A 15068-nucleotide genomic window follows, 5' to 3' on the forward strand; every position below is an offset into this window, starting at 1 on the left:
AGCCAGGCAGATATTCCTGTCCTGTCTGGGAAACAGGAAAGGGGCACTGTCAGCTTGGCAACAGCACTTCTCTGATTTGTGCTGTTCCATTGTAGGCTTGAGGGTTGTGTCTCCATTTGAACAGTGTCTAATCAGATTTCTTTGAAGTTCTCTTTGAGTAGAAGCTTAATCCCTGCCATGGATGTGAATTCCTGGGTGTAATAAAGTAAATGAAAATGTTCCCATTCCTAGAGGCCTGTAGTGTAGAATTCTCCAAACATACAGCAAAGTCTGATAATCTTTTTGGCAAAGTCAGATATGTCTGTCAGTCTTTCTGCATCATAATGTCAGATTGGAAGTTTTACAAGCCAACACTTCTCATTTCCTCATAGTAAATAATCGTAAATGATCTCTAGCTGCACTCCTGTTTTAAAGTAATTTGTGCAACACTGTGGCTTCACATGACAGCTTATCTTTCATTGATTTGATTAGTTTAATTTAATTTGGGATTTTCAATTCAAAGCTGCACTTTAAGGTTAAAAAAAAAAGCTTAGAGATAAATATATAACAATTCCAAAAGGTACATGTATTCAGCAGACTTAGCACATGTGCACACAAGGGTGATGAATAGATCATGAATTAATAATGATATCAGATGGTTTTCACATGTTCTTCTCTACTTAAAATCCATGTACTTGAAAGATGTTGCTGTCATGGAAAAGATGTAGAGTTTCTAGCCTTATGAAAGGAGTTGATGGACTGATTTTTTTTTGATTTCTTATATACCTGTAGTGCTGAGACTGCTGTTTCACTTGGCATGTTGTAGTGCCACTGGCACTCAGCAAACCTTTTATCTCTTTTCCTCTGCTCTTTTCTTTTCTTTTCAGATGGTAGCATCTGCAATGAATATTAATTTCATTTAAAAAAAATGCATAAATGGGTAGACAGATAGTCTTTACTTTTTCCTTCTGGGTACCCAAGCTTCTGAGCTTAATAACAATAGATACTAATTCAGGAAGATAGGTGAGCCCTGTCTTGTTCTAGGCACATGAATGAGTTTATTCACAACAGTGGAGTTGTGAGTTGTCACTCACATTCTAAGTGCCTCTCAGAGTTTGCTGTCCTTGTTCAGTTATGGACAAGATGGTGTTTAGAGTTTGAAAATTTTAAATTAAGGTGTTCTTAATCTTGCAACTCGTTGTGCAATGCAACAGCAGATGCTGTCTTCCAGCCTCTGTGTTGTTGCTAAGCAGGAAGAGGAGGTGGGAAGGAGGAAATCTTGTTCAGGTTCTATCCTGCATGACCACTTTGGTTAAAGGGTAAGGTGTTTCTCAAAATTCCTGGAAAATGTGTGTCTTAGAAATACTTGAGTACATTCTCTTAGGCTTTTGATATTTTTAGGGTTTGTTTTTCATGTTATGCAAATGCTGAAAGAAATACTCTGCAATAAAAGGTGCTTATTTCAGGTAGTGCCTTTGAAGTGAAGCAGCATCGGTTCTTTAAAGATCTGGACTGGAATGGATTACTCCGGCAGAAAGCTGAATTCATCCCACAGCTGGAATCTGAGGATGACACAAGCTATTTTGACAGTAAGACTCGAGATTTGGCCTAAACAGCATCATATTTCTTGTGCATATTTCATTTTTGAAATTGTTAGAGATAAGTCGTTTTAGAAATTGAATAAAATGCTTGATGGGAATTGCTTTAAAAAGTTTCTGTGGAATGCCAAGGAAGGTTTCTTTGAAGGCAAATTAATTTTAAATGAAAAAATGTTGCTGCTGGAGTCAGTTGGCCTTTCACTGGTGTCTGTGGTCCTGCCAGCCATGGGCCTGCAGCGAGAGGTGCTGCCATTGTCATGCTGGGTTCATTAAACTTCTTCCAAAGCATTTGGTAAATCCAAATTCCTTGAGTTTTTGAGCAACATGATCTTTCCCTAGTGACTGTTTTCAGCCAATAAATGTTTTTAAAAAAACCCAAAACAAACCCTAGATCTTGAAGACAAGTATGTGGGGAAAATTCTTAAGAGATTTGAAGTAATTTGAATTATTTTCACTGCAAGTGTATTGCTTTATTTTAATATTACTAGTATTACTAGCTCTAATGAGATATGAAGTGTCTGTCTGGTGTGTATAAATGTCTGGGAACTGCCATGCTATCACTGCTGTGTAAGATTCCTGGTATTTCAAGATAAGCACCAGACAGAGTCAGTGCTCTTGGGAAAGAAGGGAGGAGCGTCACAAGAGGGATGGAGAGATCTCTGTTCCCAGAACCTCTGCTCCCTAACTTTTCTCATTTGACTTGGGGAGCTGAGCAGGTGGAAAGGGCTTGGTTAGGGTGAGATCTTTCCCCCTCTCCAGCTGCAGAAGAGGATACTGGCTGTTTCAGTTCCCTGAGATATGGAAATTTCTTCTCTGCATCAATGGAATCTCTCCCATCTTGGCCTGGTTGAATCTGTGAAGCACACTTTTGCTCTGCTCCTGTTTTGCTGAGAGTGAAAGGAGGGAAAGAGGAGCTGCCTCCAGCCCCTTGGCTCTCACACTGCACAAGCAGTGATTCCATTTAGATAATGCTCTTCCAGTTTGGGGAAGGGGCTTTTAGGCTGGGGCTTGTTTGGAGAGGTAGGATTGGCAGAGAAAGATGGATTGAGAAATCTCTGCCTGGTTGCTGCGGAGAGCAGCTGGAGTCAGGGGCAGATCCTGGTGGATAAAAGCAAAACCACTGGGTCTGTCAAGTCAGAACCATGGGAAACTCCCCACTGCCCTGGCACTCTTGGTGTCAGGGTGACCTTGATGTGAGTCCTTTATAAAGGCTGGAATTCTCACATCAGGAAGTATCTCACATAGACACTGATAGGAGTTGGTGTTGCTGTTATAAACCCTAATGCAGAAAATGTTAGAATTTTTAAAAGTAGCTTTCTAGCTGATGTGGTGCAGCAAATTTGGCTCAGTGTAGTTATCAGCTTTCTGTAGCCAAACTTATTAGTGCCTGCCCCACAAAATCCAGTGTGGCTGGCTTGGAAATCCAGTGCTGCAAATCTCAAAGCACAAAATCTCTTTGGAAGAAGTTTTTGCATTAAAAATAGCTTTGCATATTGGCTGCTTGCCCATTTTCTTTCACAAAATCTAATCCTTTTCCTAGTTGCAAGAGGAAAAAGAGGAGATTTTCTTTTGGGGTAAATATTTTTATTTTTCTTAAGTAGGCTTGTATCTATGTATGTATGCAGGACAGACTGTGTAATCAAAAAGCTGTTTATTGGAAAGTTGGACAGTGAATTGTTTCCATGTTTCCTTCCACGTGATTGTTTGCTGTAGGAAAGAAATATCCCTACCATGAAGGGTCTGCAGGATTAGACACCTTTTGAGTATCAGCTGCTTCCAGAATGGAATACAGCTGACAGAATAAGATAAATTAAGTGCCAAGAAGATATTCTTCATTGGCAATTGCACGGGATGAGCAAAAACTGGCTGGGTATGTTTCAGGATTAAGGGAAATACCCTGCATGGTGTATAAACATTCCAAGTTCTTTAAGCAGACCAGTAGCAATGCTTGAGATGTGAGTTGCCAACACTCCCCACACTGAAGCAAGTGCCATGTCCTGTTCCCAGCCCGTTCAGAACGCTACCAGCACCTGGATTCAGAAGAAGAGGAGGACACTAATGATGATGATCATGTGGAAATTCGGCAGTTTTCCTCGTGCTCGCCCAGGTTCAGCAAGGTAGGGACATGCTAACTTGATGAAAGAAAACAGTCTAGAGAGGAGCAAGGTTTCTTTGCTTTGTATAGGGCAGATTTTAATCATGTGGATGCTCTGTGGGATCTCAGGGTGTGTGGTGTTCACTGAGGAAAGAAAACACTGCATGAGTTGTTTATTCTGTGGTAGTTTGTGGCCTGTTGGAAGGTGACTACCAGAATAACTGGAGAATGACATTTTATATTTCTTAATGTTTCACCAATATGCAGGGCACTGTGTAGTTCTCTTCTGCATCTGATGCAGTCTGATGTTTTTACCAGTGACCTGGATGCTGGCATAGGGAATATCCAAAACTTACTTGCTTTGAGCAGTGTCATTCTGAAAGGACCTTCCATGGGTGACAGAATGGTTTTGGGAAGAAAATCTATTCTGACATTTGGAATAATGGTCTCAAATCAAAGGGGTAAGAACATCAGTAAGTTTACATCACTCATTGTCTCAAATACAGCCTGAGAAGCAAAAAGCAAGGTGACAATTTCAAAGAGAAGGGTCTCAGCACATAGTCATTCACGAGTTAGATGTGCCAAATTATGGAAGCAATAAATTTCCATACTGGGCTTACCAGTAGGAAGGCCATAGCTGGGGTATTCTGGTCTGTACTGGGCAATGTTCTTGAAAATGAACATGGACCATTAAAAGGGAGTTCAGAGGAAAGCAGCAAGAATGACCTGAGTTCTACAAAACATAAAACCTCTGGTGTTTTCAAATACATAACTAGAAGGAAAGGACTACATTGATCTTCCTGATAAAATATAATATATTTGGGAGGGGCAGAAGGGAGAAGAAATGCTGTTTTGAGGCAGCCACTTCATTAATTGTATTTCCCTCTTAGTAAGATGGGAGAAGGAATTTTACTTAGGAGCTCTGAATGGTATTTTGGTTTTTCACAGCAGTTCCTCCAGTTTTCCACTGCTGAAGTCAGTTTTTAAGGACCAGTTTGTTCTTTGTCCTCAACCAGGCTGCAGTGGTTTAAATAACAGTTACTCTTAATTTAATGGAGTTGCTCCTGATTTGCATCACTAAAAGTATGTTTAAAATTGGACCTGAGGATTAGTTGGTGTTTTGAAAAAGTTCTCATGAGTACGTAAGAGTTTCTTTTCTCTGCCTTTTCTCACCATGAGTATTACTCATTTGTTAGACTGAAGCTTTTCTTTAGGGTTCAATGTTTTTGCCACAAAGAGAGAAAGTTCACTTTTAATGAATTTTTTTTAAGACCTGCAAAATTATACAGCATTTGTAATGTGGGAGGCATAAAAGGCTCATTATATTTTGAAATTCTTGTCTGACAATTCAGCCATATGATTTATTAATAGTTATCTTGTTGATGCTCTGAATTTTTAATAACATTATTTTCATTAATCTCTTCTTATGTAAATTAGGTCCACAGTCAAGTGTAGTTTTAAAAGGATGGATTTTTTTGCTTAATCATTTAATTATTTAAAGACGGCTGTAAAACCAAGAAAGGCACTTTCATTAAGCTGTCAGCATTATAGTAGATTCCTTGAGGAGGGCAGGACTTTTTTGTTCTGAAATAAGCTTGGGGCAATGCTGATAGACTGATAATGAAATGGGGCCATGAGCATGATGCCTATCACTGAAGTGAATTTGTGCAGTAAGATTTCAAGATCCAGATGCCAGCCCTCAAGAGTTGTGCAGCTGTCTTTAGCAATAGCTCCTCTTGGATTTGAGAATAGTTAAAACCAAAAATCAAAGTAATTTCATGAAGTTTGTCAGTATTTCTGTTTTGTTTTCAAAGGAGAGGCATTGGGTGCTGTTGTAGAAAAGAATTTTAGTGTTTCTGAGGCTGGGCCTTTTTCCTTTCCTCCCTGGCGCACCTTGAGCGTGTCACACCCGCACTGTGTTACTTGGTCAAAGAACATTCCCAAGTTCAGGCTTTTGGGAGGGAATTTCAAGAGGAGATTTTCCCCCTTGCTCAGAAAAGGCCCCTGGGTTGGTTTTCCCTGCTCAGAAGGATCTTTTGCTGCACGCAGGTGTACAGCAGCATGGAGCGACTTTCCATCCACGAGGAGAGGAAGACTCCCCCACCAACCAAGCGGAGCCTGAGCGAGGAGAAGGACGATCGGCTGGACAGCCTGGGGGGCTTGAAGAGCCGCGACCGCAGCTGGGTCATTGGGTCTCCTGAAATGTGAGTTCTGTGCAACTGAGTCTTCTGTTCTCCCACAGCAGCTAAAAAACACCCCCCAAAACTTTCTATGACCAGTGTTTAGTGAGGAGAGCTTCTAATGTTGTATTTCTACAAGAAGGGTTGAATAGCTAAAAGTGAATGTGTAGAACCTATACAATTCTTAAATGTATCTAGTTAAGTACTAACATCTTCTAAATCTCTAGCAAATACTTTTAATGAATTTAAAGGTGTTCTAACCTTAAGGGCAAATTTTGTATGTTACGTCAGACATGTAGCCACATCAGTTTTTTTCTTAAATTAATGCAAATTCTGGTGTTGCCAGACTTTGACCTTTTGTTACAAAGTAGAGAAATCATTAGGAAAGTTCAAAGTTTCAAAAGTTCAGAATATGCCCAAAAAATCTTGTGCTCTAATAAAAAATGTCAGTAAAATATATGAATACCCACAATTTGGATACCTGCCATGTTTCTGGCATTACTGAAAACTTACTGTATAAAAGGGATGTCTCTCATTTTGTGCAACCCCTGTAAAACCCTTACACTAATGTTTGGCATTAGAGAGAGCATAAAATGTGGCTCTGACCTAGTCTGTATGACTCCCTTAAAAATGTTTTACAGATTGCACTCATAGCTGAGGTGCTCTTCATTTTGCATTAGGCCTTCCTGGCTTCTAATTTAGAGCAACTTCGAAAGAAAAATTCAACTAATTCCAAAAGGATCATGGAGGATTATTTGCATTTTGCAACTGTGATTTTTAAAAAAATAATATTTAATACCACGTTCATTGTACTGTATTTTTCTTTGGGTTTATCCCTTCCTTTCCTAGAAGCCTAACAGTTGGAAATCTAAACTCAGGCGATCCCCCAAGCCTTTGTTGTTTTAACTCCCAGTGTTGTAGCTTGGCCACCAAACTTCACCTTACACTGGTTTCAGTCACGTTGAGTTGTGTCTGTGCCCCGTTTTCACCCTTCCAAGTTGATCTTGGCCCGACTCACCTGGGGCCCTGTCTGGTTGTGCCCGCAGCCTGCGCAAGCGCCTGTCCATGTCCGAGTCCTCGCACACGGAGAGCGACTCCAGCCCGCCGCTGACGGTGCGGCGCCGCTGCTCGGGGCTCCTGGACATGCCGCGCTTCGCCATCTCCGCCGAGGACGAGGGGGCCGCCCTCAAACGGCCCCAGTCCGAGGGGATGCTCCTGTCCACGGTGCAGGCGCGGGAGGGGCTGCCCCTGCCCATCCCAGAACAGCCTGTGGAGCACGAGCTGCAGCTGGAAGGGGATGCTGGAGCCACCACGCCCTCCACGGCCGCCGGCAGCGCCTCAGCGCTGACAGGTACGTGCTTGGTGTGGGGGTGTCCTGCTCCCCAAGGAGGCCGTGTTACCTCGCAGAGATGAGCTCTGTAAAACTGGCTCTGGGTGTCAGGGGATGTGAGTGCCTCACGCTAAGTAGATCTTGCTAAAAAAACACTTTTAGTGTAGTTTTTGTGGATGTGCTTGCCTTTGAAATAGTGCCAGTGGTTTCATCTCCTCAAAATTGCATCTTAGATTTCAGTTCTGTCGCTTCAAATTGATTTAGTTCTTCTCATGCTTGAGAATCATTTGATCTATGCCTACTTACAACCACTGGGTGCCTACCTGAGACAGCATTAATTTAAGCATTAGTCAGAACAGATCACTGCTGAGTTGGAGCTGGAGAACGTGGGTGTCAGCCATACCAACAGATCCCTGCCTCCTGGGGTTTTGCTTATCCCAAGAGTTTGGAGAGACTTGAAATGTGCTGGGGAAGTGGGGCTTGTGTCAGGGACATGCTACTTATTTTAACAGCCAAATACGCCGAAATTCATCCAGTTGTAGTCTCAGAAAAGTGCAGCCTAAATTTAGTAGAGTGGCTCTTAGAAGTCAGTGTTTGATTTCTCAGCAACTTTGACTGTCCTGGGGTTTTCCCCCAGCTCTGGGCTGAGCTGAACCTTCCTATGGTGGTGCCCTGGGCTGCTGCGGTGCAGGACTGAGCTCTGGGTGCTGGAGTGTTCCCAGCTCCTGCTCCTTCCAGGGCATTGGGAAGCCAAGGGGGTGAAGCTGCCTGTTCTGAGAACAGAGGAGGCCAGAGCTGGGAACTGCTGCAAAGTAGTAAGGAGGGGGAAAGAAAGGAAGTTTGGAACAATGGAAGAAAGAGGGGAAGTTGAAATGGAGGTTGGCAAAAGAAAATTTGAGAAAGAAGGCATAATTAGGGGAAGGACTAGATTGTAGGGTTGAATAACAAGGACTAACTGGGTAACAAAATAAGAAACAAGTTGCTGGGACAAACTGGGAGCAAGCAGGCAAAGCAATTGTGATGCACTGAGAATGGAGAGGAAAGGGGTACTGAGGAAGTAGTCAGAATGGCAGCAAGAATGGACAAGGTGGAGGGCACTGGGCAGATGTGATGGGGGACTGATAGCAGAAGGTGGAAATGCCCTAGAAGAAATTTGCCTCCAGAGTAAAGCCAAAGATTCCTACATCTTATTACTCCTCTTCTGCAATCCAATCTGTGAAATTCCTTCAAAATTTGAAATTCCCATTCCCCTTCATTGCCCATGCTCCCTGAAGAGACCTGGTGCTGCCATCATATGAAGAAGAGGTACAAGGGTAAAGGAAGGAAGCTGCCTCATACTTGTTTGGCATAGGTACCATAAGTGAAACCTTGGGCTCTCAATTTCATGCTAAGAGCCTAGAAACATGCTGTTAAAAATGGCAAGAACACTTCCATTGCTAATTTGAGTATCTGCAATGTGGGATTGGCAAAAATGAAGTTCTCCTGGGCAGCCTGCTCCCCTGAGCTCAATACATTAGAGCAGTCTTTGATCTAGTGCATGGAATCCAGGGATACCAGTGCTTCAGTGTCCCCAGGTCAGAGGCTTGAAAGGAGTTTAATTCCTGTCACTGCCTCAGACTGCTCCCCTAATTTATATGGCACCTTTTCCCATGCAGCCTCTGAATTCAGGTTCCTCATTTTCTGGAAGCCTGATTTGGAACTCTGTGCCTCTTAAATGTTGAACAAGCATCTGGTCCTGAGGTCTATGGGAATAGTGTTTCAAATTTTTATTTTCATGATACTTCCTGCTTCACTTAGTATGCAGAGCAGTGCTGCCCACTTAAATAACGATGATCAATGTTTTGTTCTGTCCTCATTGTTCAAAATGTGGCCCTTAGGCTTTATTTATTGCATGCTGCTTAAAATTTGCTTTTGAAGACAGAATGATTAATTTCCCTTGTGGAGTTGCTGTGAGGCTCACCACTTTCATTTCTAAGCACCTTGTAAATTCTAATTACTGTATTTTCACAGTGCCCCTTTAAGGTATCACATGGGGGACTGAGGCACTGGCCTTGAGAACAGGACCCCCAACCCCCAGCATCTGCTGTTGTTACATGCCCAGTCTGATCTTCAAGATTACTTTGCATTTTATATATAATTGTAGCAGGTTAAGTAATTCAAGACTAAATTGCAGTGGTGCACAGAAGGGGGCAAATTAACGTTGTCTTTGCAGTGCACATTTTTACTTTCCCTGACTTGAGTACCTTAGTATTCTCTTAAAGTGGATTTTTTATGTGCAGCTCCAGTAGAACCTGGATCTTCTATTACTGGCAGTTTTAACTTAAAGATTGACAGTTCTTGCTGGTTGTAAAAATGCAGCACTTTCTGTAAACCCATTTTCATCTGTGAACGATCCCATTGAAATGGTGTGCAGAAGTGCACCACGGCTTTAGGATTCATGGAACTGCCACTGAGCAATGTGATTTCATTAGCGAGCTTTTCCACAGAATAGAAGCTGCTAATTTTCTGTGTTCGGAATAACACCCTTTCTGTAAATAAAAATTCAAGCCCTAGGGTTTCTTCTTAGGAAAATTTACTCTTGGACTTCATGTAAACATGACTTTGATTTAATGTATTTTGCCTGTAGGGGAATAGACTGTTAGGAATTCCCTGTGGTTCTAATCTGTTTTAATTTAAACTGTAGCTGGGAGCACTGCAGATTTCTCTGATCCACGAGCTCGCAGTAATAGCAATGAAGGCCCAGACTTTACCACTCCAAAAGCCATCAGCGATTTGGCAGTGCGGCGGGCACGACACAGGTTGCTCTCTGGGGAATCAGGGGAGAAACGCACCTCGAGACCTGTCAATAAAGTGATTAAATCAGCATCCGCTACTGCCTTGTCTCTCCTGATTCCCTCAGGTAAGAAATGCCTTGAGTGAGGCATTGTCAGAATCTGCAAGCACTAAACAAAAGGTCTGCAGACAGATCCTCCCCCTTCGCTCTCCTGGAATAATGCCTTGGCTGGCAGGAGGGGAGAGAGCTAACTTTTACAGTTGGTTTAATATTTCCTGCTCGCAGGTTGATGAGCACTGCTGTGCCACAGACAGCAGCGCTGTGCGTGTGGTCTGACTGCAGCTTCTGCCAGCTGGGCCCTGTTCTTCCCTTGGTTTTGTTCAAATTGACTCCTAGCTGGTCTCTAGACAATGGTGCAGCATGGAGGTATAGAGACACAAAATTATTTTAACCCTCAAGGCGCTGGTTTTTGGGGTCTCATGCTAACTGCAGCGCTGTTCGGGAATGAAATGTGTCTGGTGCATTTATGCACTGGGAAGTTTCAGAAACTCCAGATAACTTGGTTGAGATTGAGTGCTCAAGAACTGAACAGTGTAAGTAACTCACTAAGTCAATGCTGAACTGCTCACCTTCTTGGCCCAGCTCTGTCTACAAGCAAAACCAGACCTTTACAATTCCCAATGCCAGGTGATAACTCCTAGAGAGCAGCTCAGCCATTCTGAGCTGTGACAGACTGGTTCAGCAGAAGGAGTTTCTCCTCACAGGAATTTTGTCCCTTTCCAGAGGATAAGACCATGCTGCATGTCCAGGGCTGTGCCTGTTCCTGCCTGGATGGGAGCAGGGAATGCAGCTGGGCCATGAGCAATGCCCACCTTTTCCTCCCAGCAGTGAGCTGGAGGCAGGAATGCACCTGCTCTTGGCAGCCTTGTGGTGATGCACATCACATTTCTTGTGCTTTGGGCATCGGTTGCTTTTTGAACTACCAACTCCCTCATGAAAACCTCTAAAATGTGTATTTAATCACCCAGCAAAGGTTTCTCCAGAGCTGCTCTCATCTGCCAGGTAAATATGTGCTGGGCGATTCAGCAGGTGTTTCTTAGTGGATTAGAGATTACCTTCTACAGCTGCATTTAGTATTCCTGCTCTTTGGGTTTATTTTACTGGTGTTGACCAGCTTCACTTTAAAATGAGAGTTTTGTATTTGCTTTGTACTTTAAAAAGTGGATGTTGTTCCACCAGCAAGCAGAGTCAGGTAGTTTATCTGACAGCCCAGCCCATGGCTTTTCACTTGGGAAACTCAATCAAAAGTAACTTGTGATGTTGCTTTTCAGTAAGAAAGGCCCTGCAGTAGCTAATATTTTAGATATTTTTGCCCCTGTGAATTTAAAACACTACCAAAACTGCCTAGACATAGTTGTTGTCTGATCACCTGCTCATTCCTTTTGTGTTAATACTAACTGATTTGGATTTATCTCAGCACCAGTGTGTAACTTGCACCAAGATCTAGAGACATCTGATCTTCTGGAGGAGGATAATACCTGATAACCTGGAAATGGGGTGTTGCAGGATTGTGCCTAGAGAAAATGCTCATGATGTGTTGTAAATCCTGGAAAGAGAAGTAGAGAACACTGTGACCCAGCCATAATTCTGTATGAGCAGTGCACTAAATGTACACCTCCAAATGTGCCTTTTTGGACACTGCTGTTTGTACTACAAGGCCTGAATTAGTTGAAGCTGCAGACAGACCCAGCTCTGGTGAAGGCCACCAGCTTTAAGACCATTAGAAGATACAGTTTCATAGCTGCTCTAACAAGAATTTTTCTCTCTTTCGGAGGCCTGTTTTCCTAATTTTTGCCCACCTTTATGTCATCACTGTAGATCACCACACGTGTTCTCCATTGGCCAGTCCAATGTCACCTCATTCTCTCTCCTCCAACCCATCTTCGAGGGACTCCTCACCCAGCCGCGACTTTTCTCCTGCTATCGCAAACCTGAAACCACCAATCATCATCCATCGGGCTGGAAAGAAATACGGTTTCACTCTGCGCGCCATTCGCGTCTATATGGGTGACAGTGATATCTACACTGTGCATCACATGGTCTGGGTAGGTCTCTGCTTTTCTGCAAACAGGACCCTCGGGGCCACAAATGCATCTAGCCAGGGGTGTGGGGTTTAGCTCTAGAGATTGTGTTTTGCCACCTTGTTTTCTCTCTCCTTAATCACACCCAAAGTTGTCTTTTTGGTGGGGGGAGCCCTAGATAAATAAATAAATAAATAAATAAATAGCAGCACTTTGGGTTTTCCAATAGTTTTCAAGCCCATCACAGAACCACAGCAAACTTTCTTTCCTTCTTTTCTCCCTGGTTACATGAATCCACCTTCTTTCACCTGCAGCATATCCTTCAAAGCATGTTTCTGTGTACATACCCTCTTTCTCTTTATTGGGGTTGTTGCATGAGGGGCCATTATAGCTAATTTATTCAGGCTTGTGTTAGTGATTATAACCTGCTTCTGATCAGTTCAGTCTGCTGGGGTTTTCCAAGCAGTCGCTTGGAATTGATTACAAGCCTTAAAGCATCACTGCTATGCTGATTGCCATGGGATTTAGCTCTTGGTTTAGTTGTGAGCTGTGCTAAAAGGTCTGGTTTCCATGTCTGTATTGCTTCCTTCCCACTGCTGGTACTTGATCTCTGTGTTCCTTTTGTGTCAGTGAAAAGGTCTGGTTTCCATGTCTGTATTGCTTCCTTCCCACTGCTGCTGGTACTTGATCTCTGTTCCTTTTGTGTCAGTCTAGATGACTTCTAGGAATGATCCATTCCCTGAAGCAGTGTTGTTAGGATTGTGTAGGTAGGGAGAATGCAGTCAGGGTAAAGGTGATTCATTCTTTCCCTTGCACTTCTGTGTTCATTAGATAATGTGGACTTCACACCCTTTGGTCCTTATTTAACACTCATTCTGAGAGAAATAATCTGAAACTGAATTTTTGCCTTGCCCCTCCCTTGCTTTTCTTGAACAACGCTGAGTATACCAAGATACTCATTTGGAATCTTTCCTGGCTAGAGAGAGATGTGCATTCTCCTGCACATCTGGCTCCTCATGGTGAAGGAGGAGGCTTACATTCCTGACCAGGGACAGGGGAAAGGCAGTGTGTTCACAGGGGAAAAGTCTGGCATTGGATAGGTTAATAAAGGATGGAAAGTAGAAAAAGAAACTCTGTTTGGGATGAGATGCAATATAGGCACCTTAAACACATGGCAGAGTCTTCCTTAAAAGTCTGTTGGCCGCCTTAGGTTCCAGCATGTACATGGAAGGATGCTGGATTTGGGATGGCAAAGAAATTGAAAGAGGCTGAATGTTTGTCTGGAAATCAAGAGTATCTGGGTAACATTCCTGGGTGCTGTAAAATTTTTGGAAGTGTGTTAAGCCCTTTGCTATGGGAAGAGCTGGTCTCTCGATCAGCTTAACCATCCTGTCTGCCTTGGACTGGGATAAGACAGGGATGCTGGGGAGGAGTGGAAGAGCGCAGGGTTTTGTGCTTGGCCTTGCCAGGGGTGATTTCTTTCCCCCTTCTCAGAAGCAGCTGGCGCTGGCTGTGGCAGGAGGTGACACAGATGGGCTTTGAGTCCCATCTGGGCCAGTGGCCTCGCCCATTCCCCTTCTCAAAGCAGTCCCCCCTTGTTGTTGGCAGCACGTGGAGGAAGGGGGTCCGGCCAACGAAGCAGGTCTGCGGGAAGGGGACCTGATCACCCACGTCAACGGGGAGCCGGTGCACGGGCTGGTGCACACCGAAGTGGTGGAGCTGATTCTGAAGGTAGGGGCTCAGCACTGGTGCATTTTGGAAAACATGAGCAGCTTGTTTAAAATGTATGTAATTGGCATTGTCTGAAATTCAAGTGTGCACACAGCACCTGGTGGTATTTAAGAGCAGCTTGGTGTTGAAATTATCCAGTTAAATGACTTGTGTTTGATACCTCTCTGAGCAGAATCCATTTACAGAAAAAAACCCCAAAGTTCTGGACTGTTCCAAGAGACAGACGTCTTTGGGATTGCAAATAGAGGAGCAGTCAGGATTATTATTTTTTTAACATGAGTGAGACAAGCCATGCTCTGTGTTGCAGATTCATCATGATAGATGCCTGATATGCTCACATCTGCCATCAGTCAGAGCACTGGGAATAGGATTGGTGACAGAATATCACTTTGTTCAAGTTTCCAAGTATTACAAGTATTAAATTGAGTCATTTGGGATCTCAATGGGAGAGGTCAGATGCTGTGTTCTGCCTGCTCTGGGAAGCTTTACCTACCAGCTGGGGTCTGAGCTAATCATTTGTGAAAGCCTGACTAACGAGGGCTCTCTCTCGGCAATTCCTTAATAAATGATAGGTGGAAATGCTGAGGGGAAAAATGGAGTTTGACAAAGGATTACAAAATGGCAGGCAGCAATAAACTAGCAGCCTATCTGCTTTGCCTGCAAATCTGCTTCAAATAACCATGTTTTAAGCAATGTCTCTTTGTCTTGTGTCTGACAGAGTGGAAATAAAGTGTCCATCTCCACCACACCATTTGAGAACACATCCATCAAAGTTGGTCCAGCTCGAAAAGCCAGCTACAAATCCAAGATGGCTCGTAGGAACAAGAAGAGCAAAACAAAGGATGGTCAGGAAAGGTTTGTTTTGATGTTTCTCTGTTAAAATTAAAGGGTAACCAAGATAATGTAAGAGATCCTTAGAGAGATCTTGTCAAATCCATTTGCAGATCATATATATTAGCAGGTGTGTCCTTTAGTTCTTCCTTTCTTCCTTTTTTTTCTCTTTTACTGTGACAAAAAATTGACTGAAATATGCTAGTAAAGGTAAATAAATCGTTTGGGCTTGTAAACACCTTTTGAATGCTCTTCCCCAGTAAGAAGAAGAGTTCTCTGTTGAGGAAGATCACTAAACAAGCATCACTGCTTCACACCAGCCGGAGTTTATCGTCCCTGAACCGGTCTCTGTCATCTGGAGAGAGCGTGCCTGGCTCTCCAACTCACAACCTGTCTCCTCGGTCACCAACCCAGAGCTACAGATCCACTCCAGAGTCTGTACACTCAGGTAAAATAAAGAGACATGAAAC

The 15068-nt window shown here is 43.3% G+C and overlaps 1 protein-coding gene across 13 annotated transcripts in view; it reads left to right on the forward strand.

Moving 5' to 3' along the window:
• The window catches only part of MAST2 (microtubule associated serine/threonine kinase 2), a 207375-nt gene that overhangs the window by 185548 nt on the left and 6759 nt on the right, over window positions 1–15068 (forward strand). For all 13 annotated transcript variants that reach the window (XM_041483321.1, XM_041483319.1, XM_041483322.1 and 10 more), the window contains 9 exons: window positions 1446–1568; window positions 3585–3694; window positions 5722–5876; window positions 6899–7203; window positions 9866–10081; window positions 11834–12060; window positions 13645–13767; window positions 14486–14622; window positions 14859–15046. In XM_041483321.1, coding sequence (XP_041339255.1) covers window positions 1446–1568; window positions 3585–3694; window positions 5722–5876; window positions 6899–7203; window positions 9866–10081; window positions 11834–12060; window positions 13645–13767; window positions 14486–14622; window positions 14859–15046 — 1584 coding nt within the window. The remainder of the gene's footprint in view (window positions 1–1445; window positions 1569–3584; window positions 3695–5721; window positions 5877–6898; window positions 7204–9865; window positions 10082–11833; window positions 12061–13644; window positions 13768–14485; window positions 14623–14858; window positions 15047–15068) is intronic.

The sequence above is a fragment of the Pyrgilauda ruficollis genome, unplaced genomic scaffold, assembly GCF_017590135.1.
Source record: "Pyrgilauda ruficollis isolate IOZ18807 unplaced genomic scaffold, ASM1759013v1 scaffold6, whole genome shotgun sequence".
NCBI lineage: Eukaryota > Metazoa > Chordata > Aves > Passeriformes > Passeridae > Pyrgilauda > Pyrgilauda ruficollis.